This window comes from Conger conger, chromosome 14 (assembly GCF_963514075.1).
Source record: "Conger conger chromosome 14, fConCon1.1, whole genome shotgun sequence".
NCBI lineage: Eukaryota > Metazoa > Chordata > Actinopteri > Anguilliformes > Congridae > Conger > Conger conger.
The window spans coordinates 8,646,257-8,673,913 of NC_083773.1; the positions used below are offsets into that span (position 1 = coordinate 8,646,257).

Here is a 27,657-nt window from a genome sequence, read left to right on the forward strand (position 1 = left end):
CGGTAGCATGTGCGTGTCAGTGACTGCCGGTGCGTGTTTGTGGTGCGCGCGTGTGCGTACGGCACCGGTGTGTGTTTGCGCGTGATTGGAGGACTGTGCTGCGCGTGTCCCTGCAGAGTGAAGAGTCAGAGGGAGGTGATCTGCGTCAGCTCCCCCCCGACGCTCGCTCCTCCCGGGATCTCCCCGGAGACCCCGCGGGGCTCCGGGCCTAGTCAGGCGGGCTTGCCGCGGGCGCGGCCGGCGGGCGGCACGCAGTCCGGCGGCGGCACGCAGCTGCAGGGCGTCTCCCGGGCCACGCTGCGCAGCCGGCTGGACTGCCGCGTCTCCAGCGGGAAGCCGGCGGGCTGGCAGAAGCCGCGGAAGCAGCGCTTGAAGTTCTCGTCCAGGAAGGCGTACAGCACGGGGTTGAGGCTGCTGTTGACGTAGCCCAGCGCGATGCAGAAGTGCATGAGCGCCACCGTCTGCAGGCTGCCCAGGTTGACGCCCAGCGACTGCGCCAGCACCATGATCTGCACGGGCGTCCAGCACACCACGAAGGCGGCCACCACCACCAGCACCATGCGCGTGATGCGCCGCAGGTTGCGGTCCTTCTCCCGCGAGCCCGACAGCATGCGCACGCTGCGGAGACGCCGCACCATCAGGCTGTAGCACACGCTGATGATGGCCACCGGCACCACGAAGGAGAACACGAACACGCACGCGCCGAACACCCGGTCCCAGTAGCTGCGCGGGTCCGGCAGCGCCACGATGCACTCGATCCCTGCGGTGGGGGAGGGGGGGGGGGGGAGGGGAATGGAGGGGGTGGAGGGGGAGGGGAGAGGAAGAGAGGGGGTGGAGGGGGGAGAGGAAGGGAGGGGGTGGAGGGGAGGGAGGGGAGGGGAAGGGAGGGGGCGGAGGGGGAGGGAGGGGGCGGAGGGGAGGGGAAGGGAGGGGGTGGAGGGGGGGAAAAAACGCAATCGTCAGAATCGTCGTCAAGCTTGGATCAAATACGGTTTTTGTAAACCTTGATTCTTTATGGCTAAACTGATGACAAAACCCGAGCAGATACTTGAGTAATATATCTGAGATGTACTGTCCTCTGAAACTATTTTTAGCCGAATGTTCTTCAGATAGGTTACTAGAGAGGTCTAAATATTCATAGGTATTTCAAGTGGTTATTTGACCCAAGTCTGGATGGCACCCCGTCCTTTAGACCCACTAGATGCTCTCCAGTACTTTTCACAAGTTATGTCTCCCTTCTGTTGAAGCTGAATTTCATGAATAGAAATGTCATGAATATTCATGAAGGAGTGTGGCCAAATACTGACAGAGACGGACTATTACTTACTTATTACACACTATTTAGTTATCTTGACAGCGTTTCAGATTATCCCGGAAACCAGAATGCTGGGGTCAGCACACACCATTATCTCTCCAACAGGAAGCACTGCAAGTGAGCAGAAAGTGAGCCAGAGTACAATAGTCCAGTCATACCAGTCATAGGGCAGCCTGTAGCGTAGTGGTTAAGGACACGCAAGGTCGGTGGTTCTAATCCCGGTGTAGCTACAATAAGATCCGCACAGCCGTTGGGCCCTTGAGCAAGGCCCCTTAACCCCGCATTGCTCCAGGGGAGGATTGTCTCCTGCTTAGTCTAATCAACTGTACGTCGCTCTGGATAAGAGCGTCTGCCAAATGCCGATAACGTAATACCTACCGCTCTGCGAGCCAGCCTCAGCGTCTGTGACCTGAGTGAGGTCCGCTTCGACTTCGCACCTGAAGCTCTGACGTATCACAGCGGCCGCCTGGCCTCCAGAAACCGCACATCGTGATTCCGCCCGAAGCATTCGCACTTTATCTCCTCCATTGTGCACTCCGCTCCGTAATCTCGACGCTATTGAGCCTGTGTAAATTGCCATGGGATAATGGCATTTCATCCAAGGCAAATTTACCCTTTTCCCAAATAAGCACTAAAGCCGTAATGAAGCTCAGCTGCAGAAGGGGCTGCTTGAGGGGATATTACATTAGCAAATGTGGAGAGAGAGAGAGAGAGAGAGAAACTGCTCGAGAGCAACCAAACCTTTCTGCGAAATGGCTGCCCACTGAGTGACCGGTCTGAGACTGGCAGGGTACGGAGGTCACCCCTGGAGGTGAAACCACAGATTAATTAAGACTCACCAAACCCTGAACTCTAGTGTTTCTAAGCAAGGTGTGACCTGCAGTCATTGAAGCTAAAATACCACCGTTTGGTGTGTTTTCCGTGACCGTCGTGTGGCCAAGAACTATTTGTGTCAAAGGCAGGTCTGCCACTGAGACAGCACAGGAAACGCACAGCATTGAGAAGCTCCTCTTAGCAACCGGAACCTCCCTTCTTTTCAGAAGCCAAGGCGCTGGAGGAAACGCAGCATCTCGGCATGTGATTAGTCCGCGGAATATGTGGTGATGGATAAAGTCTGGCAGCGCGCACGGTCAAACCTGCCAAATACAATCAAGTCTTATTACAGCCTGAAATCGGCTTGATACACAATGTCACACTTCCTCCCAAGGTGTCCTTTGCCAGAACATTACGGAGCAGCGGTGGAGTGCAAAGCCGGGGGAATTGAACTGAACTGTTTGCTGCTGTTTTTCCTTTTAAAAATACTGGAGCTGAATTGCATTCAGCATGTGGATAAATGCATGTAAAATATACTCTGCAATACAAGTGCTTTGCGATTCTCACACGAGGGCACACACAATAAGGATGCAGCTGGAATAACAGACCGCGTGTTCAACCCAACAGTGCGATCAGCCATGAGAAAACGATCCGTAATTGACATTTATTACCCATTGAGGATGTTCAGTGCAGCTCGGAGTACACCTTGCAGACCACGGCCAAGCAGGAGTACCATCTCTAATAAAAAAGAACTTGTTCATATCACATCATATCGAATCATATCAACTTGGAGTTTTAATAAAGGTATTTGGTGAGCACTAGTTAAAGAGTGCTTGCTGATGGGCATTGAGCATCTGTTATGTCACGGTGGAGGAGAAAGGGTGACAGACCAACTTCAGCAGGGCCACTTCTGTGAGAATTACAGATGTCACCCACCCGCCTTTCCCTCTCTCCCCCCACACCCTCAAAGGTTGCTCAAAGCCCACGGCTTCAAAAGCCTCCATCTTGGCTTCCAAGTGAAAGTGTCCAGACATTTCTGCACTAAATAACTCTTTCAAAATCACAGTGGAAGACGGGGGGAAAAAAAGAGAGTGAAAGAGAGAAACTCACTGTCAGATGTTTTGGCATTTGAGGGATGAATCACATGCAGTTGACGCATCAACCAGGACTGTATCAGAGGCGTTTGGAACAGGAGCCAGGCCGCACAATACTAACCACACACTGCTAATGACCCAGCACCCAGCAACGCTAATGACCCAGCACTCAAACATCAAAAAAGCAGATGCTACCCTCAAGACAATCCTCAGAGAAAAAAAAAAAGTGTTTTAATATGCTTAAAATAAGACATTGACTGAAACCTAACACCTTTTTAGCACAACAAAGTATGTGTTTTCCAGAGCGTGTATCACGCCTTCGCAGAAACTGACGGAAGAGAGGAATCCCGAGAGGCGGAGAGGAGGAGGAAGAGGTGGCGGTCGTTAAAAGAGTCTCCGCGGACGAGGAGGGGCCTGCGGCGGGAGGCGAACGGGATCAGCGGCGACGCGCGTGACTCACAGGTGCTTCAGGTGTGCACTCGGAGCGCTTCGGCTCACTCTCCTCGCATTAAGCGTTTCTGCGATGAAAACGCTTCCTCTCTATCTCTCTCTCTCTCCGCGCGGAGAGCCCCGCGGACTGACCCCTAACGGCCCGCTCAGGAGCCACACCAAACCCACAGAAACGCTCTTCACGCAAGCCACGGTAACCATGGAGACAAGCCGGCGACTTCACCAGCCTCACCCCCCCCCCCCCCCCCCCCGATTCTGCCTTCATAACCACCTCTAAGAGACCTTCATGCAGTCGAAATGCTTGTTAAGTTACAAAAAGCCCATAAAAAAAAAAGCCTCGTGCACTCACTCGATGCTCCAGGAAACAAGTAATGATATTTTTGGAATGATGAGGAAGGTTAAAGTTTCCACCACAGTGGTCTTCATCGGGAAACGCTGCCTGCCATTCGAACCGGTGAAATGTAAAGCTTGCACCCTAAGTCACCCATAGCTGCGTGCGGTGTGCTCCTCCCGTACAGACTCCAAGGGCTGGTGCAAAAACTACGTCATACCACTCTCAGAAACAACTCCAAAAGGAACCCTGTCATTCCAAAGTCAGATACAAATACCCTTTAATTAAAGCTTGGAATCTTCACTTGAACTTTAATTGCTTGTCCCATACATTACATAAACACGCTAAACATAGATATGTTAAAATACAGTGCATAGCTCCATACAGTATATGGACAGCAAGGTGTTCTTTGAGAGAAAGGACACATAGTTGAAAAAGGTAACCAAAATTATAGAATAAGAAATGGTTCAAATGAACTTGCTTTCCAAAGCTTAAAAGAGCTGTGGATTGAGGACATTTAGAAATTAATTTTAATAGTGAGAGGGTTATTTTCATATCTTCAGGAATGTTCAACACCATGATTTCTGTTCTTTCCTATGGACAGTTCTTTCTACTGTATTGTATTAAACAAATATCCCTACATGATGATGTAATAATAATAATAATACTTTATATTTGTGAAGCACTTTTCCAATGGGGAAGGCACTAGGACAGTACTAAGACTAGATGATAGGCATCAGAGGGTGTTTAATGTTACATGCCTTGAACACCTTCCTGTGGCTTGAACTGCGATTGGATGACATTCTGTTGCTGTGAGAAATGTGTTGCTTCACCAGCTAGTGGAATTTTTTTTGGGGTCTAAATGTTCCTGCAAAATGTTTTCCCACACAAAAAGGGAGCAAGTGCAAGTGTAATGAGGATCTCTTTACTGTGTATGTAGAAGGTTTTGCTTTTTCACAGCAGTAACACATTAATTGCGTTCACTGTAACCTGACATGACCTTCCTGCAGTGTTAAATGCAGTGTTAACTGTTAAATGTTACAGTAACATTTGGCTACTGTGTCCACTTTAGCCGGAGAGCCACCGGAAGGGGAATATGTACATGTGTACAGTACATGTATGTGATATGCTGCACAGTGAGTCTCCATGGAGACTGATGCACAGGTAAACTGCAATGCGGGACGCAGGAGCTGTTTCTGGCTATGAGCTCATCCTTTGGAGGTCTGATTGATTTCACCGCTGCCCTCAGCTTTCTCTTCCTTACGGCTACAATGTATAATTAAACACCAGACTGCAATCTGCATGAGAGCAGAGATGCATTTCATACACTCAGTGATCACTTTATTAGGTAGACCTGTACAGCAGCTTGGCAATGCAAATATTTAATCAGCCGCAGCTAAACTAAATTCATAAGAGCGTGCAGACTTGATGAAGAGGTTCAGCTGGATTTCAGACTAAATGTCAGAATGGGGAAGAAATGTGATCTAAGTGACTTTGACCATGGAATGATTGTTGCTGCCAGACAGGATGGTTTGAGTATCTCAGAAACTGCTGATCTCCTGGGACATCCAACGAGGACGTCCCCGACATCAGCGGAGAATGGCCAGACTGGTCAAAGCTGACAGGAAGGTGACAGTAACGCAAATAACCACGCATTACAACAGTGGTATGCAGAAGAGCATCTCTGAACACAGGATGTGTCCAAAGTGGATTGGCCACAGCAGCAAAAGACTTAAGGGGTGGCCTGTAGCGTAGTGGTTAAGGTAAATGACTGGGATATGCAAGGTCGGTGGTTCTAATCCTGGTGTAGCCACAATAAGATCGGTACAGCTGTTGGGCCCTTGAGCAAGGCCCTTAACCCTGCATTGCTCCAGGGGAGGATTGTCTCCTGCTTAGTCTAATCAACTGTACGTCGCTCTGCCAAATGCCATTAATGTAATTAATGTAATAGTTACCACACATTTCTGCTGATATGTATTTGGAACTTTTGTCTGATGGTATTTTCATCATATAGTGACTCTGTAGATGCTGTTTAATAGCCCTGGATAAGTGCATATTCCTATATTTGGGACAGAAAATGAATTCATTTTAAATGAGTGTCAGTTCCTTTTCCTCCCTCATATCTGTCGTGTCCCATGAAGAAGAAGAAATACTGCTACTAACCCCACCCAGGTCCTGGAGAGCTGCCGGGTCCGCTGGTGTTTCATGTATACACTCTAGCAACTAATGAATTACACATGAATTAACTTCCCTCTTAGAATACAAACTGCTCTGGAATGTAAAATCTGTTTTTGCATGGTTAGGATACAAAGCGCTCTGATGAATTGGATAATCACTCCATATCATTATTGCCTAATGGACAATCGTAAATGGTTGGAATTTATATAGCGCCTTGATCCAAAGCACTGTACAATTGATGCTTCTCATTCACCCATTCATACACGCCCTCACACACACCAACGGCGATTGGCTCCCAAAGTGTCCCTGAGCAAGACACCTAACCCCCCAAATGCTCCTCATAAGCTGGTCGGTGCCTTGCATGGCAGCCAATCGCCGTCGGTGTGTGAGTGCATGCATGAACGGTTGAATGAGAAGCATCAATCGTACAGCGCTTGGGATCAAGGCGCTATATAAATTCCAACCGTTTACCGTTGTCCATTAGGCAATAATGATATGGAGTGATTACCCAATTCATCAGAGCGCTTTGTATCCTAACCACGCAAAAACCGACCATTCGCCCCACGTGGTTTCCGCCCGAGCGCCGCGGTCCCGTACCGTTGGGCTCCACCTCCACGTCGCCCATCATCATGGCGGGGGCCCCGATGGCGGAGGCCAGGGCCCAGACGCAGACGTTGACCACCTTGGCCTTGGCCGGCGTGCGCATGTCCAGCGCCTTCACGGGGTGGCACACGGCGATGTAGCGGTCCACGCTCATCACGGTGAGCGTGAGGGTGCTGGTGAACATGTTGTAGTAGTCGATGGAGATCACCACCTTGCAGAGCAGGTTCCCGAAGGGCCAGAAGCCGAGGAACACGTCGGCTCCCTGGAAGGGCAGCGTGGCCAGCACCAGAGAGTCGGCCAGGGCCAGGTTGAAGATGTAGATGTTGGTGGCCGTCTTCATCTTCGTGTATCTGCCAGGCGGGAAACGCGCGAAAACGCACATCAGTCGATGATGAATCAAACGAATAACACCATCAATCAATCAGTCACTCTTTATGCTAACGTCACACCAGACGCAAACAACCAGTCGCAGTGTAATGAATATGGCGCCATATCAATGGCAAAAATAGTGAGAGAAGAAAAGGAGTTATGTGAACACAATCCGACTTTGAGAACAAAGAGAGTGGTTGTGCTGGGAAAATGGCTTTGTGCACTCAGTCAGATTACGTGCACAAAGAGGGCCTTTCCTCACAGGCAGCAAAACAATTCACACACACAGAGTTTTGGGTTGTGCACACAGCTCCTTGATTTCTGTTTGCGATTTTCGACATTGATATGCCATCATAAATATATGCAAAAGCAATAAAAGGGAGCCGTTTTGAATTGGCAGTCATTTCTGATCTCTCCACCATGGTATGCCATGTAAGGGCAGCAGAATAAGCAAGAGTCTGGGAACCTGGAGGCTAACTTGAACGGAACATCTTGGAACGGCTGCTTTGATTAATATGATACAAATAATGTATTTGTTTATAAAGCGCTAATGTGCGTTGTGAAGAAAGTCTGAGCAGAAATATAAGCGGACCTGTCTGCAGTTCATCCATAAGAGCAGATTTAACATTATAACTGAATCACACAGACGGCATGATGTTACATAACGGCAACATATTTAAAAATAGAAATAAAGACACAGAAAGGCCACGCCGATGAATGTGCCTGCCTACAACAACATGCCATCTACATTCTACACTCACCGAGCACTTTATTAGGAACACTTACTTTATTACACCTAAATATTCATGCGATTATGTAATCAGCCAACTGTGTGGCAGCAGTGCAATGCATACAATCATGTGGATACGGTATAAGTGATAGTAACGCAAATAACCACACATTACAACAGTGGTACGCAGAAGAGCATCTCTGAACACATAACACAGTGTGTGCGTGTGTGTGTGTGTGTGTGTGTGCGTGTGCCTGTGTGTGTGTGTCAGGGAGTGCATGTGTGTGTGTGTGTGCCTGTGTGTGTGTGTGTGTGTGCGTGTGCCTGTGTGTGTGTGTCAGGGAGTGCGTGTGTGTGTGTGTGTGTGTGTGTGTGCGTGTGCCTGTGTGTGTGTGTCAGGGAGTGCGTGTGTGTGTGTGTGTGTGTGTGTGCCTGTGTGTGTGTGCCCGTGTGTGTGTGTCAGGGAGGAATAATTCTTTTAGGGCTTTAAATTAAAGACGTTGAAAGGAACAGCACGATGAACACCCAATTCTTATAATCGGAACAATGAGAACTGCTCTGGCCACCACTTGCCCCAGAAATGCTCTCTGAAATAAGACGGGTTTTGTTTGTTTTTTTTAGTTAGGGCATAACTCACTGTGACGCTTTTTTTCAGTAACCACCATCCACAAATATCTCTGCTCCCCTGCAGTTTACAAATTACAGGCGCTGAACGTAAAAAGTTGCCAAATGTGTCATGGATCCCCCCCATGCAGCGTATCTGATTGCGGGGCGAAGGCTGACATCTTTTGAACGTCAGTCCCCCCCCCCCCCCGACATGGTGGGGCTCCAGCCCTCTTTTTCCCCCATCAACCGCACCCCTTCCCCCACAGTGTGCACAGGAATTGCTTAGTTACCAACCTAGCAACGTTGAGTTTAAAATAGAACACCGCTTCAGCCTGTTTGTGTCTAATCGATGTTTTACGGGGAAAAAAAAAATCATCCTTTTTTTCACGCACACACATATTAATCTTATATATGATATGTTTGAGTGAATATCTGGGAATTTAAATAATACTGTATGGAAAAGCTTATTGCTTTTTGCACTGCTCACCTTCAAAGAAAATCAATATGAGCACATACTGTATAATGTGGTGTCATAAAGTATGTACCAGATTTAATCTCTCTCATGGTACACAGCTCACAAACACAGCTCTGGAGTAGCTTGGCTGGCAAAAGTGCAGGCTGGGTCCTGTCGGCTCGGGTACGATCCTCAGCTGCATTATGGTCAGGCCATCAGAGGGTTGTCGGTTCGATCCCACCCTGGGTGTGTCAAAGTGTCCCTGAGCAAGACGCCTAACCTCCAAATGCTCCTGACGAGCTGGTTGGTGCCTTGCATGGCAGCCAATTGCTGTTGGTGGGTGAGTGTGTGTATGAATGGGTGAATGAGAAGCATTAATTTGGATAAAGGCGCTAAATAAATGCCAATCCATTTCACTATTAGTCTGAGTCTGCAGCAGAGGTACACAAATTTTCATCTTTTTTTGATTTGTTTCTAATTTTTCCCCCCAGTTTGGTAGCCAATTGTACCCTATATAATCCAATTATTTTTGCGTTAGCTTGGATACACCGCTTAAGACCCCGTTCCTTGGTGGATCCGTGAGAATGGCACGCCTTCTTCCAGCGTATGGTCATGTTCACATCCTCCTTTGTTTTCAACACCCACCGCCATTTCAGAGTTTCATGTGTCTGAAACGCACTGTGAAACAATAAAGAGTCCAAAACATTAAGTCTCATCTGTAGTTTCATTCCTTCTTTGAGAGAGGAGTAGAGGTAGGAGGTAGGTAAGCCTCTAGAGTCATACTGTATATGGGGCAAATGAATCTGATTGGCTAATCAATGCTGTACTAATATCTGCTGCCTGACCGCATATGGTTGTTTAGTTTCTCCAAACACAGCTTGGATTCTGATAACGGTTCTGACTGAGCAGATTTTATTACAGCGCATATATTACATTTTATAGAGCTACATATATAATTAGGGGTCCATGCACCGCAACGCTCCTGGATTCTGTCAATTATAGTGCAGATTGGACACCTGGTGGTGATAAAATAAGGCTGGCCCCTGCACCTGCTTTGCCCCGGAGTCACACAGTTTGTTATATGGCCCTGTACTCACACTGAACACATTTTCCTCAAGAACCAAAAAGTGTGTGTGGATAGATATTACATTGGGAACCACATTGAGAGTCCAGCCATAAAAGAAATGGACCAACAATTGAATCGATGGCACGATAGACCTCCCCGAGTATGAAAGAATATTCAAAACTTCAGTAAAAAACAAACCTGCTACAGCGATTAAACCCTCATAGCAATGTACACTATGAGTCGTCACCAACTTGAATTGGCTACCATTTTAGGATATGTTCTCATCCGTTATGTTTTAGCCCACATGCTTGTGTGTTGTTCAGTTCAGGAGGGTGTGATGTCACTTTCGAATGGCTAAAGAGGCTAATTTGCTCTAAGATTGATCAGTCATTGTTCAGAAGCCTCCTTCATTAATAATATAAATTGTTTTCCTTCATTAGCCTCTAGAGAGGACACTGACAAAGAATGAAATTATATACACTGTTATATGACGCATGAAAGGAACACACTTTCTGCGTTCAAAGAGTATTTAGCATATGAATGCAGATGAGAGCTTGATAGTAACTCAGAAATACAAATTGGTTCCAGAATATTCACATCGCACGCCCTGATTCTTAAATGTGGTTGACATGATTAAATTGATTGGAGCCACTCAGCTGGCTAGCTACAGCTAATGTTACCTAGATTATTCTTAGCCTTCCCTGCTGAAAAAAACAGCTCAAGCTAGGTTCTGAAAACAGCGGGTAGCTGGTTGACAAGTTAGACCAGCTCTACTCTGTACTCAACATGGTTTGACCAGCTCAAGCTAAGTTTTGAAACAGCTGGTAGCTGGTACTTCAAGCTGGTCATAGCTGGATTTTATACCAGGGTTAACACTAGTGGCTAGCTGTAGCTAATATTAGCTAGATTAGTCTCAGTCTTAACACTAGTGGAGCAGGGCCACCTACGCAAGTAATTAAAACATTTTTTTTAGACCAGCTCTACTCTATACTCAACATGGTTTGACCAGCTCAAGCTAGGTTTTGAAACAGCTGGTAGCTGGTACTTCAAGCTGGTCATAGCTGGATTTTATACCAGGGTTAACACTAGTGGCTAGCTGTATATTAGCTAGATTAGTCTCAGTCTTAACACTAGTGGAGCAGGGCCACCTACAGAAGTAATTAAACATTTTTTTTACATTTTATTAAAAAAATAATTTGAGAGATGTGCATTTTCTTTCATTTTGAATGTTGAATGACTGGATTTTATAAATCAATTCTCTGAAAGGCCTGGTCCAGCCCATTACACTGGTGTGAGTCTTGTCCAGACCACAGTCCACCCTTCTAACCTCTTTTCTAAGTCTGTGTAACTGCGGCAGCTGAATGCTGTGCTGTAATTAGCTTATAATATATGCAAACTTTCTTCAAGGAAGTTGACCTCGGAAATAATAAGTGTCCTTGTCAATGTTCAGGACCGCGTGTAGTGTTTTCACAAGCGACTGACAGCACTCCGCACGCTAAAAGCAGTGAATGAAGGAGCGGGAAGGCTACATTAGTCTCAGCTCCTTCGTTCATTAGCCACGGCTAAGCGCCGAGCGAAGTAAGTCCCCCCCCGCTGGCTTCTTCTGTCCGCCGCGCCAGGAGGAGGACTCAGCCATTGTTGCGCTGAAGCCGCATGCCGTGTGCACAGGTCCCGGGCAGCTCACTGCACCGCTCCGTCACGGGACCGCAGGGACACTTCCTCCCCGCGGTACGGCATCCTCGCGCTCTCCAAACCGAGGTTAACCCTCGTGTCGTCTCAAGGGTCAGAAATGACCCGCCACTATGTTTATCCCTGGTTGTGGGTACGCACTTTGCACTTTGGTGTACGTCGCTCTGGATATGGCCAAATGCCATTAATGTAATGTTTAACAGAAGAGAAACCCCCCTAAATGATCTTTTTTTCCAACTTGAAATTTGATGACAACATTTTTGATGAGTGACAGGTTGTTTCTTCATGCAAAATAGATTTGCGGTTTAAAATTAAATTAAGCTGCTTTACATTACATTAATGGCATTTGGCTGACGCGCTTATCCGGAACGACTTACAGTTGATTAGACTAAGCAGGAGACAATCCTCCCCAGGAGCAATGCAGGGTTAAGGGCCTTGCTCAAGGGCCCAAGGGCTGTGCAGATCTTACCGTGGCTACACCGGGGATTGAACCACTGACCTTGCAGGTCCCAGTCATGTAACTTAACAACTAAGCTACAGGCCAGCGGTTTAGTGAAGACGGGTCATTTTTTACCCTCAGGACAAGGGGAGTACACAGAATGTTAAGAGCACACAAGGGTAAACTGTACAGTGTACATCGGACTGCACATTGGTAACAGCTTTCTTCATTTGAGTGAACTTGCAACAGCGCATCACACGCCTGGTCATGCACGTAAGGGAGAGTGAATAAAACTGTTCCCTCCACATCTCCCGGTTCATGAGAAAACAGAAATAAAATTGAGAAGAAAGGAGCATCATGTGCCAGGTGTCTGGCTGTGTATTGGTGACATGGTACAGTCCCTGGCCATGTATATATAAAAAGACTGCCATCAAACCTCCGGATTGTTACCGTAATATACCAATGGCTGTGTGCATGAGGGAAAATTTATATTTGATCACTAGCCTTTATGAAGCATCCAACAATTCACTATGGATTTGCACTGGCACCATTGAATGACACTGCAATCACTTAACACTCTTATCCAGAGCACGGAAGTTACAGAAGTCGAACGCACCAGAGTTAGCCTGAGGAGTACAACATTGCGATATTACCAAGACACAAACGGCCCATTTCTATTCAGGAAGTGTAGAGTTAACCAAACCAACTATTAGTATTGTAAAGGAAAGTAAATAGCACTCTGGAGATAGCCTTTGTTTGCACAGCTGCTTGAGAATAATTATCCCACAAGGAAATCCAAGAACAGAGAGAACGGATAAAGCGGAGAGCCAGGGTGCAGTGTGCAGAGCTGGATTTTCAGTCAGGGTAAATGTCAGGGGCAGCCTGCAGTCTAGTGGTTAAGGTGCAAGACTGGAACGCACACAGTGGGCGGTTCAATCCCCGGTGAAGCCGCAATAAGATCTGCACAGCCATTGGGCCCTTAAACATGCGTTGCTCCAAGGGGGATTGCCCACTGCTTAGTCTAATCTAATCAACTGTAAGTCGCTTTGGCTAAAAGTGTCAGACAAATAACATGTAATGCAATGTCAGGAGATGTGTAGGATTTCTGCTGTCCTGACCACAGTCGGAAGATAATTCCGACGCTGGGGCTATGGAGCGAATTCTTGCCAATATTATGTACGTGTGTTTCACAACTCGCACATCACCAAACATAATTCACATGTGCGTTACACATCTTCAATAATGACAGGTCACTTTGGTCTGATGCACAATTTCTCTCAAATTTCATGGGTGCATACACATTTTTATTTCTCTATTGTACATGGAAAAATAGTGTCAAAATGATTTGTATATTTGTGTGTCCGCTGCTTGAGCTTTGTAGTTTGTAATTTGCGAAACGGAATTCGTAGTGTAGTTTCCGATGCGTAACATCGCACGGGAATTGTGACAGCCAACCAAACAACTTGCACATAAGCGATTCATGTGGTTGACCAATGATGAACTTGGCCATTTCTAAAACACAAGTGGATAGTTTTCATCCAAGTTTTGTAAACTGTAGACAGGGTCTTCAGACTTCCACCTCGGGCCTCCGTCTCGCTGCTGGAATCTCAAGAAAGCTCATGCTCCTGGGGAGCCCACGAGCCCAGGCAACACTCACCGGGCCTGTCGGGTCAGATGCAGCACGCACCTTCCTAAGACACCAGTGGGCAGCGGGTGCATTGGAAATTCAGAGAGGGGCTGAGATGAGCCTCTGGACTGGTTCACTCCAAGGCCCAGGCCAGAGGGTGCCTCCATTGCAGCACACAGGTCCTTACGGCTGAACCGAGCTTGCAGTCCGGAGAGAGACCCCCAGAAGATAAACATCTCTAAGGGGGTCGTAGATATAATGGAGAACAGCTGTATTCATTGGGCACGACATTGAGTGTAGCGTGTACTGATAGAAGCATGAGCTACACTGAGCACTTTATTAGGTATTTATTAGACTTATTTTTTAGACTTCTACTGCTGTAGCCTATCCACTTAGGGTTATGATGTTATTATAGTTACCACCCTGTCTGCCACCAACAATCATTCCACGGTCAAAGAACACATTTTTTCCCCCATTCTGATCGTTGATGTGAACATCAACTGAAGCTCCTGACCCGTATCTGCCTGTATGCATTGCACTGCTGCCACACGATTGGATGATTCGATAATCACATGAATAAGTAGGTGTAATAAAGTAGAAATGTTCCTAATAAAGTGCTCGGAGAGCGTACTTCTCACAGGTTCAGCTAGTTTTCCATCCAACGCACAGCAGTCTCTGTTGGCTGGTGGTCAACCACAATGGCAGGACAATACAAAGTCATGGTTACACGTAGCCCGGCTAATGGCAGGCTTCCCCATGGGACCCTTTCTGAGTAACAGGAACAGCCTATGCTGGGTACAGTCGCTACCAACATTGGGGCGACAGTGGCTCAGGCGGTAAGAGCAGCCGTCTCATTGGCTCAGGCAGTAAGAGTAGTCATCTCGTTGGCTCAGGCGGTAAGAGCAGCCGTCTCATTGGCTCAGGCTGTAAGAGCAGTCGTCTCATTGGCTCAGGCAGTAAGAGCAGTCGTCTCATTGGCTCAGGCAGTAAGAGCAGTCGTCTCATTGGCTCAGGCGGTAAGAGCAGCCGTCTGGCAGTTGGAGGGCTGTCGGTTTGAATCCCACCCTGGGTGTGTCAAAGTGTCCCTGACACCTAACCCCCAAATGCTTGGCAGGCTGGTTGGTGCCTTGCATGGCAGCCAATTGCTATATAAGTATGAATGGGTGCATGAGAAGCATTGCTATATAAATGGCAACCATTTACCGTGTCAGTCACAAAGACTCTGCAGCATTTTTCTGGAGCCATGCACCATTTTAGCGCTGAGGGTAAATGGTTGGCATTTATATAGTGCCTTTTATCTAAAGCGCTGCACAATTGATGCTTCTCATTCACCCACTCATACACACACTCACACACCAACGGCGATTGGTTGCCATGCAAGGCACAAACCAGCTCGTCAGGAGCATGTCTTTATGAAAAAGGACAAAAGCCTGATCTACCCAATTCTGAAAAGGGTGCCAGTTCAAAATGAGTGTAGTGAGGCTCTTTTGGATTTTGGATTTTGGACCTGGCAAAAAAAACTTGGGTTATGTGACAATAAGTTACTGTGTTTACGGAAAGATCCAGGAAACACAGGTAGCCATGACTACGCTTGTGTGAAGCACAGTGCTGCCAAATATGACCAAGGTGTGCCCAGATCCTAGCGTTACACTCAACAGAAAGGCTCCTGAATGTGGGCACGCAATCACCCAGCCTCCCCGCAACCTCCTTTACTCAGTGCCTTCACAAAAATCTCCTCTCCTGTCATTGAATGTAAAAAAACAAAGCATTGTTTAATAATTTCACAGAGCATGCAGATTACCATATGAGGTAAAGGTTGCACCAAACTGAAGAGACCACTATAGTTCACATTGTCATTGATAGAAAAAAAGATTTGTCATTGCTAAAAAGAATGAATGACTGATGATGATCAAAACATTGGAGCCAACCAAACACATAGATGTGCAGGGCTAATCTTTCCAGCATCTCCTCCGAGTGAAAAAACTGTACTTTATTTAACTTTATCTAGTCATCAGTATACATATAACCAGGAAAAGGCACATGCGTACCTTTAAAATAGAGTAATAAAATAATACAGAACCAAAAAATTTATTGTAATCCACCTTCCACAAAAAAATTATGATATGACACAAAGATGCTTCAGGTGTTTGTCATTTCCAATATCACACAGGCAAACCATTAACTGACTACTAACAGACTCCCAATGCATCATTTTTTTAATTTCAATAAATCAAACTGAACACCTACAAATGTGATTCAGTGTCAACAATATATTCACTCACTGCATATAATCCATTATTAAATTTGTCTCGGTGTAATAAAAAAAAAAATCCCCAATATTATGAATCCCTTATTGGATAATTAGAGTGAATGAGTTTTGGTAATGATACTCGTGTGTAGACTTCAGCCTCATTAGCTGACTGCAGACATGCTATTAAGAACATGGTGTTCACAGTCAGCTCAACACACGCTGGCCCCAGTGACAGGCATCTGTGCCAGCTAATTACTCTGCCTCAAATGAATAAACGGAGGATTTAGATGCACAGAGCTCTGCCTTCACAATCTTTGCGGTCCATAATTGGGAGACTGTATTGCTGCAGTTAGCATGGTGGTGCTAATTTCATTGCAACACTTCAAATGGCGGGGTCTGCAATCTCCTTTAAATTTTGTAATTTTAGCAAATTAACCAGAATTAGTTTCACCTTCAGCCGTCTTCTCATTTATAGACAACGCTTTGCTTAGGTTACTTAAGTTACACTTAAAACAATTTCCCATGAAGCTGCTACTCCAATAACAACTTGACTTATAGCTGCTACACTAATAACAACTTGACTTATAGCTGCTACACTAATAACAACTTGACTTATAGCTGCTACACTAATAACAACTTGACTTACAGCTGCTCCACTAATAACAACTTGACTTATAACTGCTACACTAATAACAACTTGATTTATAGCTGCTACACTAATAACAACTTGACTTATAGCTGCTACACTAATAACAACTTGACTTATAGCTGCTACACTAATAAAAACTTGACTTATAACTGCTACACTAATAACAACTTGACTTATAGCTGCTACACTAATAACAACCTCACTTACAGCAGCTAGTCCAATAGCAGCTTGACATACACCTGTTACACCAGTAACAGCCTCACTTACAGCTGATACACTAACAACAGCTACACTTAAAATTGTGGGGTCGCGAGAGAGCAACAAGACACAGATCCTGACCATTACATTACATTACATTACTGGCATTAGGCAGACGCTCTTATCCAGAGCAATGTACAGTTGATTAGACTAAGCAGGAGACAATCCTCCCCTGGAGCAATGCAAAGTTAAGGGCCTTGCTCAAGGGCCCAACGGCTGTGCAGATCTTATTGTGGCTACACTGGGATTAGAACCACTGACCTTGCGTGTCCCAGTCATTTACCTTAACCACTACGCTACAGGCCGCCCAACCAACTGAAGCATCTATAACCCTTCCACTGCCACACTGCCAGTGGGATGAATGAGCAGCCGGCAGTGACATAATGAACTCATCCTAATATGTTACCCACCACAAGTTTAGCACAGCCTAAAGTCCCACTGCTGTCACACACCCACAAACAGTCTCCCCAGGAGTGTTTCAGGGCAAAGCGTGATTAACACCAAATCTTTAAAAAATGGGATAACAGTGGCAAAACATCTGATTGATGGAGCTATCAGGCTCTGAATATATACCACATATAACTACAATATCCCCCAGTCACAGGTGCTTGAATACAGTCTTGTATTACAAACAGCGATAAATTCCAGTTCTGTTTTATTGCCTACTGTGTCATTATATCTGCACAACTAAACTGCAATCGAGCAAATAAAGAACAATTTTGACAGTTTGGAGGATATGGTGGTGTTGTCACCACACCCAAGAAAGCAAAGAGAGGTCAGTAGAGTACCATGAATGAAAAAAATGAAGAAATTGCAGTATTGAGTGGGAGGCAAGGTGACAGCTTTTAGCTGTGCAGTGTAGCTACACACACTGGGCCTCATTTATCAATATTTTCGTAAATCCATGTGTAAATTTATGTGTAATCAGAACAATCAGAAACAAACTAACAAATTCCACTGGTTTTACCAGACACAGCTTTTTTGTTGTATCCACGTGTATATGTTGGTGAATGCCAAACAATCCAAAATGAAAAAGCATGTTCACTGAATTTACGATTAGAATTAAATTGAGGCCCCAAAATACCATATCAGGAATTCCATTGCAGACGGTTTAAATAGATGGCTGGAAAAAGACAAAAGAAAAAAAAGAAACCTCTCTGAAGCGCGGAGATTGAAGTGCTGATAATGGAAGTACGAGCCAAAAAAATCATTTCAGTTTGTGTAGGCAGCGGATTGTCAGAGCTGGAGAAGACTAAAACCCGGCTGTTGCAAACCCTGTCTGACGCTCCACACACTATGAGACAGGTGAAGCCGAGGTTTGACATTAAAACTCCACAACAGAAGCGCACAGCCACAGGGGAATGTCAGAATTTGGCCCAGGCGTACGCCGGAACGCATTTGCCAAATTATAGGAGATTTGTCGCTGCCTGGCATCACCGCGAAACATCCTCCTGTCCCTGCGCAAAGCCACGGGGAGGTGTCTGGAGTCTGAGCCGACTCAACGCAGCCCGCTCTTTCAAGATGCGCTCTCTCCAAAGTGCGACACGTGTCGAATCTTCTAATAAAGCGATACGTGTAAGGGAGGTCAGCCACAGTAACGGGAGCTATGACGTCTACGCTCTGTGTATAGTAAAACTTTGTTTACGTGTTTTATGGAATTTATATTCAACTCCACTTAAAAAATTTCTGTGCTGTTGTGTTTGGTGTTACTGTCTCTGGTGCCGCCGCCCTTCACGGTAACACCGCAGAACTGTCTGCGGTGTTACTTCTCACACCACTTTGTAAAATTGAACATCATTGATCACTTATTTTACTTTTCTTCACAATAGAGATTGTGAAGTGAAGGTAACACCACAGACATGAATGATTTTTAATGTGTTTTAAAAAGCGGATTTATTTAAAAAAAGAAAAACCATTAAGCTCTCAAATTTGTAGAAGAACAATAGTAAGATGTTGCCCAATGAACGACAATTAATTTAAGACAAATCAAAAAGATTCTTCTTTTTTTCACATTTTCTCAGCTGGTTTGTAGCAGTCAACAAAGAAGCCCACTTAGCAACAGACCTCTTGAAATGTAGCAAACCATTTAGAGTGAATTTCCTGTTCAGTAGACAAAATTGTGGACATGTACCAGAACATCCTGCCTGTTATCTAAGCCCTACGCACGGAAAAACCTTACCGACAGTGGACAATGGATAAAATAGGCCGACACAAATATCAAAATAGGTGAATTTTCTTTTTTCCTTTATAATGAAGTGATTGTTAGAGTTGACTTAATGCTGAATATTGTAAATGGTTGGCATTTATATAGCGCCTTTATCCTAAGCACCGTACAATTGACAGCGATTGGCTGCCATTCAAGGCACCGACCAGCTCGTCAGGAGCATTTTAGGGGTTAGGTGTCTTGCTCAGGGACACTTCGACACAGACCGGGCGGGGGATCGAACCGGCAACCCTCCAACTGTCAGACGACTGCTCTTACTGCCTGAGCCATGTCACCCCATATTGTGCTAGTTCAGCTGCTTCCTGGTTTGTTTGGCTGAAGCGAGATGATTCGGCACTACACACAAACCACCGATACCTGCACTCCGTGCTCCAGCAGCATAGCCCCGTGCACACACACCAGCCAGCGAACGCCGTTAAAAGCGTTACTCACTCAATCTGCTGCAGATTTGCGTCAGATAATTCGTATCCAATATCACCCATACAAATCTGTTGGCTGGAACACATATAAATACACATTATTCACTGTGTGTTTGTGCAAACACGCAGCTGCCACTAAGCTACTCTTGTGCCGAAAACATCTCCTCCTTTCCTCTCCTCTCCTCCAGTCTCATCACTTCTCTACCTTTTCCGCTTTTCTTCCTCCCCTGTCTCCTCGTTCCCCTCCCCCGCTCGCTCCTTCCCTCAGATCAGATAGAGCTCGCACCGCACGCCCCCGAGGAACCTCCCCTCCCCAGCACTGGCCCAGGTCTCGCAGCCGAGAGACTCTTTCATGTGGGTTTCAGGAGCGGCCCCCCTGCTGCCCCCCTGCAGCTAATGCCCGACGATTATTAGTCCTGACTGCAGTGTTTTCATAACTCGAGACAGCAGGACAGGGCGGATGTGAGGGGCGTAGAACAGGCTGCATAGAGAAGCCAGTACAGTTAGGTGCAAGCGGTCAGGTGCAATGACCAGTAGCCACTATGGCTGATTGCGCTCGGAAGAAACTGCAGTGAAGGGCCACTATGGCCGTGGCTAGTGTGATTAATCCAGTCTTTCCTTGTGATTCCACTGAATTGTCGGTGGTTTGATCCCCGGTGTGGCCACAATAAGATCCGCACAGCCGTTGGGCCCTTGAGCAAGGCCCTTAACCCTGAATTGATCCAGGGGGAGGATTGTCTCCTGCTTAGTCTAATCAACTGTACGTCGCTCTGGATAAGAGCATCTGCCGAATGCCAATAATGTAATGTAATGTAATGGTTCGATCCCCGGCGTAGCCACAATAAGATCCGCACAGCCGTTGGGCCCTTGAGCCAGGCCCTTAACCCTGCATTGCTCCAGGGGAGGATTGTCTCCTGCTTAGTCTAATCAACTGTACGTCGCTCTGGATAAAAATGCCAAAATGCCATGAATGTAATTAATGAGGGATCTGCTTTCACTTGCCTCTCCTCAACCGAAGAGTGGAGTAGTCTTGCTCACTCCTCACTTCTCCTTCGGTCCCCGTTCTTCCTTCCAAACATATCCTTCCATTCCTCTCCTCTCCTGTCATTTTTTTCCTCTTCTCCCCTCATCATCTCTCTCAGATCAGAGAGGATGTGTTCACTTCACCACGATGCAAGAGCACAAGGAGCTTGTGTTCCTGAGAATGCTGTAAGCTCTGCCTTGATACACATTACAGATGACCTAGACATACACCCCCGTTTGGAATTTTTTTTTTTTTTTGCCTTTTCTAATATTTTATTTTCTTTGTTTGTAATCAAAGAATTCACACATGGTCAAAGCATAGACTTATTACAGGATATTTCTTTACCATTTTGGTTTCACCATGTAGTTTTACAGCATTACAGCATTCCCCCATTTCAATGTTTGAGACCAAGAATCAAGTGTTGTCAGGATATCTGGATATCTTATTTTCAGGTTGTCCTACAGGCGATTCTAAAGCTCTAAATTATGCTGATACAGTATGGAACACTGTGGCTAAATGGCTTTTAAGTCATCAAGGGGCCAAGGTATCGAATGAGCCACAGACCGCTGCTGCTAGATATGCAGTAGATACCACAAGAATTGTCGCCAAAACTGTTTTCTTCTGTGAAACGCACTTCTTTTGTGTTGTCAAGTTTATGTTGAAACAGATGGCATGAGATGGTATAGTAGCGTGTGGATTGTGTTGACAAAGAAATCTGGCAGCTTTGCTTACGTCAAACAAACAGACAAGGCCAATTGATCCGTTCATGATGAATCTTTGTAATGAACTTTGAGGGCTGGGGAATTTACAGGAGTTTCCCCGGAGAAACAACAAAATGAGAGAATGGTGGGATGAACAGCAGAGTTGGCAGGCACACTTAGAGTTTACATTACATTAATGGCATTCGGCTGACGCTCTTATCCAGAGCAACGTACAGTTGATTAGACTAAGCAGGAGACAATCCTCACCTGGAGCAATGCAGGGTTAAGGGCCTTGCTCAAGGGCCCGGCTGTTCAGATCTTATTGTGGCTACACCGGGGATCGAACCACCGACCGTGCGGGTCCCAGTCATGTACCTTAACCACTCGTTGAGAGACCTAGAGCTCCGAATTCGGAATGTCAAAATTGTACAAGCACAAGTGTGCTCACATACAACCCCCTGCTGTTGGCCTGGGAGAGGGAAGACAAATTTGGGTTCTCCCGTGAACGTTGAGGAGCCAGCCGGCTGCTTACTTTCACACTACAGCCATGAGAAAGACACCCAATCACGCGTGCGCACAGAGAGCAACCCGCAGGGGGGCCTGGACGGCTCAAAGAACGGACACGGCCATCCCTGCCGATTCAATCTTCCCACATCTCCCTCGGGCAACGCAAAGCCGATTGTGTGAGTCATCACTGGCTTGGGCCGGATCCGAGCCGACACCGCCACGGTCGCTCAAGCCCCGCAATCTGTCCAATTACGTCTAATTAAACTGGTGTAAAATTAAACCTGCTATCAACAAGGGGTGACACCGTGCGTGAAGTCTTTAGACTGTTAGCTAACATTATGGGATGTTCTTGAGCGGCGGAAAAAGGTTACTAATACTAATACAATTAGCTGACATTTTATTTGCGTTGACTGTTCAAAATATTTATAATTATTTTCCATAATCTTTTCTACAGGAATCCAAACCCAGCCATACTTGTGTAGAAGTATAGAAGAAGTGTAGAAGTATAAGATGAGGTTTTGAAAGAGTAGTATTGAGGCATTTGTTCAGTGATATCTGACTCCTTTAATTATAATCATTTCTGTGAGTACAGGCCAGCACAGACACACAGTACACACAGGGATAAGGAAGTGAAAGGCAAAGCCCAGCTGTACATCACTGCATGTATCCCAGGAGTGTGGCACAGCTTCATCAAGCAAAGTTTCACTCCGCAGACCTCCCATCTGGCCAGGGAGATAAGCAGAGTTCAGAGGCTCTCCGGGATCAGAGGACCAGGTGATAAGCTCGCGGGTTTAAGGGTACAATAGGTAATTTCGGACTTCCGACAGCCAAGAGAGGAATTGCAGCGACAAACACCGTCAAACCACAATGCTGCTTATCCCTCCCCCTTCTCTGTGAACACGCTGGCGTACCTTTTTCAATGGTAGGAAGGGATCTACAATGGTCTTTTAACAATGTTTTAACACAAAAATCTTACCTATTGTACCTTTAAGCACCATCCATGGTGTGGGGCTGAGAACCAAAACCTCCACATCTCTGGGTTGGGAGCTGACACACTCGCTTTTTAGCCCGTGAGGTCTGTACCTCTCTCAGAGTTGTACATTCACTGAGCACTTTATTAGGAACATTTTTACTTTATTACACCTACTTATTCATGCGATTATCTAATCAGCCAATTGTGTGGCAGCAGTGCAATGCATACAATCATGTAGATATGGGTCAGGAGCTTCAGTTAATGTTCATGTAACCATCAGAATGGGAAAATATTTTATATAAGTGACTTTGACCATGGAATGATTGTTGGTGCCAGACAGGGTGGTTTGAGTATCTCAGAAACTGCTGATCTCCTGGGATTTTCACACTCACTAGTCCCTAGAGATTGCAAAGAATGGTGAAAAAAACACAAAAAGAATCCAGTGAGCAGCAGTTCTGCAGACTGAGAGACGTCAGAGGAGAATGGTCAGACTGGTCAAAGCTGACAGGAAGGTGACAGTAACACAAATAACCACACATTGCAACAGTGGTATGCAGAAGAGCATCTCTGAACACACAACACATCATAACTCAAAGTGGACAGGCTACAGCAATAGAAATGAGAAAATACCTAATAAAGTGCTCACTGAGTGTATGTGTCCTTTCGGCCACTTCTGACCACTGTCCTGCTCCATTCGGGAGGACATCCTGATCCCGCTAGTGTCTGTGTCGTCCTATATTTTCCATATTCTTCAATTAATTGCAATGGAATTCATGTTGTTCCTTGGAAGGTTAGATTTTTGCCAATGATTTTATGACCTTTCATATTTTTGATGACATCCAAGTTTTTTTGCATTATGATTTCATAAGTACTAAAGGGGATAGAGTGCACCACACCCTATGGCTGTCCAAGGCAGCTGCCAGGGATATTTTGTGAATGATTATTTATGCGATATGCAAGATTAATATCTAACCCTTCACAAAAAATATATGGGGCAGCCTGTAGCCTTGTGGCTGACTGGTACCCAGAAGGCTGGGGGTTCAAGCCACAAAAAGATCTGCACAGCTGTTGGGCCCTTGAGCAAAGCCCTTAACCCCACATTTCCCCAGGTGGGATTGTCCCCGGCTTAGTCTCATCAACTGTAAGTAGCTTTGGACAAAAGCGTCAGCTAAATGACAAACTATAATATAAACCTTCTTCATTCTACTGTATATTTTAAATATGGAAAACAAAACTCACATGCATCCTAAACCAGGAGGATAGAGCACACATTCTTGACGCAAGGGCACAGCTGCCCTGCTCCTGTGTGCCAAACCTGCAACCCCCTGATTTTGTTAAAAGTTTAATAGCCAGTACATCACATTATAGCTTGCCCTCTGAAGGCACAGGCCAGAGAGAGAATGCACTCTCTCCCCCCATCCACAGGGGGCGCTGTCTCCAGACAATATGGCTCTGAAAAGCACTGGACCCTGGGCTGTGTCCAGAATGGCTCATCAACTCGCCAACTCCTAATTACATTACTTTACATTAATGGCATTTGGCAGACGCTCTTATTCAGATAGATAGATAGATAGATAGATAGATACTTTATTCATCCCGAGGGAAACAACAAAGTGCATACCCATAACCAGGGATAAGTGCGAGGAGGATAGTACAATTTCAACTGCTACCTGTACAACAAAGATAAGGACCAAGGCCAATTCGAATTTTTTTATTTCTTTTTTTATAAACAAATAAACAAACAAACAACAAAGCAAAAGTGACCAAACTTAACTAGCCAAACACTGCTTACCTAGCCAACTAAAAATACCGATACACAAAAAAAGTGTGTATCCCTATCTGGTGAATGTCCATGTAGTGAGCTAAATACATTACATTAAACAGCATAATAAAAGCAAACGTTGTCTTTTGTGATTGTTCAGTGTCGTCACCCAGGCTGCACATCTGCAGCATATAGCTGCACGACCGTTAACGTACCGTACAGGCAGTTCTTAAAAGATGACTCCAGAGGTCCATCTTTTGATATTAAACCTCATTTTACCTTGCAGTGCCCAAAGTCGAGCTGCAGCATACTTAAACCTTTCTTGTAATTTACCTGGCTATATAATTCTCAAGGGAAATTAATTTGTCATCAGCGTGACAACACCAGGAAGACCACGCCATCGATCACAGCTTTAAAAAAGGTTTTTGTATGATAAAGTTAGAAAAAAAACACTGTTCGCAAAGCATTATGGACCATTTCAACCATTATATTGACAGGCTCCTACCACAGTTGCTCATCTCTGGTGGTGGCCTTGAAAATATATATATATATATTTCTTAATTCGGACACAAGAACAAGATGGCTGATGGCCAAAATAGTAGACTATTCAGTAAATAGGGAGACACAGCCTGGGTTTTGGCTCATACTCAAAGCACGAACTAGCCACCCAGCCATCCAGCCCTAATCCTGGTCCTGGGTTACAACGCTATTAACCTCATCTCATATTGTTTCCTAGGTCTGAATTTGTTGGATTTTGAGGTGAAAATAAATGCCAGCAGACCCCAGTGGTGCTCCAGGACCAGGCTTGAGGACTCCAGCAGACCATCCATCCATCCATCCATCCATCCATTATCTGAACCCGCTTATCCTGAACAGGGTCGCAGGGGGGCTGGAGCCTATCCCAGCATACATTGGGCGAAAGGCAGGAATACACCCTGGACAGGTCGCCAGTCCATCACAGGGCACACACACCATTCACTCACACACTCATACCCGTGGGCAATTTTAGCCTATCCTGCATGTCTTTGGACTGTGGGAGGAAACCGGAGTACCCAGAGGAAACCCACGCAGACACGGGGAGAACATGCAAACTCCGCACAGAGAGGCCCCAGCCGACGGGGATTCGAACCCAAGACCTCCTTGCTGTGAGGCGGCAGTGCTACCCACTGCACCATCTGTGCCCCCCCCACCCCACTGCACCATCCGTGCCACCTTCCAGCAGACCCTGGTGTCTGACTCCTTCCATGCAGGCAGGTGACCATGCTCACTTCAGCTGCATTGTGCTGTCAGGGCTGGTTATGACAGGTGTTACACCATGCTTATGAAAGTGTTATGCTGTGCTTTATGGCAAATGGGTTAAATATATAAATCACTATGGTCTTTTATTGAATTTTTTTTTTTTTTTTAACAAATTATAGTATTCTGAGTAATACAAAGAATGCCTGTATTAGATGCCAGCCATCACTTGTAAAAAAACAAAGAGAGAGAGAGAGAGAGAGAGAGAGAGAGAGAGAGAGAGAGAGAGAGAGAGAGAGAGAGAGAGAGAGAGAATGATGCTTGAAGTTAGACACAGTATGAGGCGCACGCGTTCATCATCTCCAGATGGAGGAGATTAGGCGATGAGACGATTTAGCCTAAAGAGGTGCAGTAGAACCCTGCGCTTCGACAAAAAAAACTCTGACCATGGTGAGGTGTGTCATGTCATAATCGCTGCTCACGTCTCGTGCACACAGACAGGGATCACATACAATAACAATAACACACTGCGCACCGTGTTATATTCACATGTACGGTCGGGTAGCGTTGCAACCCAGAGCCGCCAAATTGTTTAAAAGCGAGCCTTACCTGATGATGACGTACATGACCAGACAATTCCCCACGAGCCCCACCACGCAGACAACCATGTACACAACGACGATGGTGATCTTAATGCTGGCGGGCAGCAGCCCGATTGTCTCGTTAAAGCCGCTGTAGTTTGCTTGAAAGAAGGACTCGTTGTAAAACCGAATCGTCCTTGGGTCCCTGAAAGCAGACGGTTCTTCTGGGAACTCCATGGCGAAGAGGGCACTGCGCAAACCTGGGTTTCAGATGAAAACGGGTATACATTTGCGAGCGGTTCACGCTTTGACGCTTCGTCACTGAAGCAGTGTACAGATTCTACAGAATGTTCTAAGATATATTAATCTTAGGTCTTAGCATGTCGTTCTAACCTTTTTCGGGCGAAGGTTAATATCACAACTGCATTATCCTGCAGACAGTGCACCCGTGTCCATCGTAGTTAAAACACGAATGGCGAGTAAATTATATGGCCTGGCCGTACAGAAGGAAAATACGCTACATGTAAAAATGAATATACGTGAAAAGTACAAAATTACCCAATACCTCCCTTGCCCCCCACCCCCTCCCCGCGCGCCATATGCACTGCAGTCACATACCGTTATCTCCTCGTCTCTACTTTCCCCAGCCTTTTCCCGAGTTTATCTCAATGAAGTTTTCTTCCTCGAAAGAATGTGTCCTCTTGGGAAGATTTCAGGTTTTATTCTGATTTTAAAATTGTGTACACCTCGTATTTCCCATGTTCGCAGTCAGCGCGTGCTGTAGCAGATCTCTGAAATGGTCAAAACTTTTTTTCCCCTGGTAATGACAGGTCGACCGGCCGTGGAGGTGTGTCTTAGCGTTCGTGGATTGATAGTTGTCGGTCGGCATCGGTTCTCTTCTGTTTTTGCCTGCTGTAAATTTTTGAGTGCGCATAACGCCTCTCGAATTGGAGTCCTGCTGTGGGGGCAACGCTTCAGTTTAGGCGGAGGGACAAGCGTTCACCGTTATTCCGTCGCTCGTGCCCTTTCATTCCGCGCGCCCCTCTAGCGTCTGCAACCGGGCTCCCTTGTTCGCTGCATCCTCGTCTCCCTGCGCGCGTATATCAGATAGTTAGAACTTCCCTAGCTTCGCAGAGACGCGTTTCGGCTTCGTATATGCAACACGGGGAAACGAACGACTCGGAAAATAATGCGCACGGTGAAAAAAGGAGCTATGCGGTTTGTGGACGTGTTCTCCACTTGGTTCTCAGCTTTTGATCGGGTCACGCTCCATTGGATAAGTGGGATTTAGTGTACTTAAATATCCTT

General features: G+C 46.0%; 1 protein-coding gene across 1 annotated transcript; it reads right to left on the reverse strand.

Annotated features, from left to right (window-relative positions):
- Positions 1 to 212: 212 nt before the first annotated feature.
- Positions 213 to 27,657, reverse strand: LOC133110126 (delta-type opioid receptor-like). The gene is made up of 4 exons (XM_061220006.1): positions 26,968 to 27,657; positions 26,378 to 26,609; positions 6,779 to 7,134; positions 213 to 760 (listed from the first exon to the last, which is right to left on the reverse strand). Exons 2-4 carry the CDS (start codon positions 26,584 to 26,586, stop codon positions 213 to 215), a joined length of 1,113 nt encoding a protein of 370 aa, XP_061075990.1. The 5' UTR covers positions 26,587 to 26,609; positions 26,968 to 27,657.

Bases quoted from the DNA above. Each gene is read 5' to 3' on its own strand.
- LOC133110126 (XM_061220006.1), bottom strand. From the start codon at position 26,586: ATGGAGTTCCCAGAAGAACCGTCTGCTTTCAGGGACCCAAGGACGATT. The intron at 7,135-26,377 runs GTAAGGCTCGCT...CCCGCCTGGCAG, and splicing joins GTCATGTACGTCATCATCAG to ATACACGAAGATGAAGACGG. The intron at 761-6,778 runs GTACGGGACCGC...CCCCCACCGCAG, and splicing joins CGTGGAGGTGGAGCCCAACG to GGATCGAGTGCATCGTGGCG.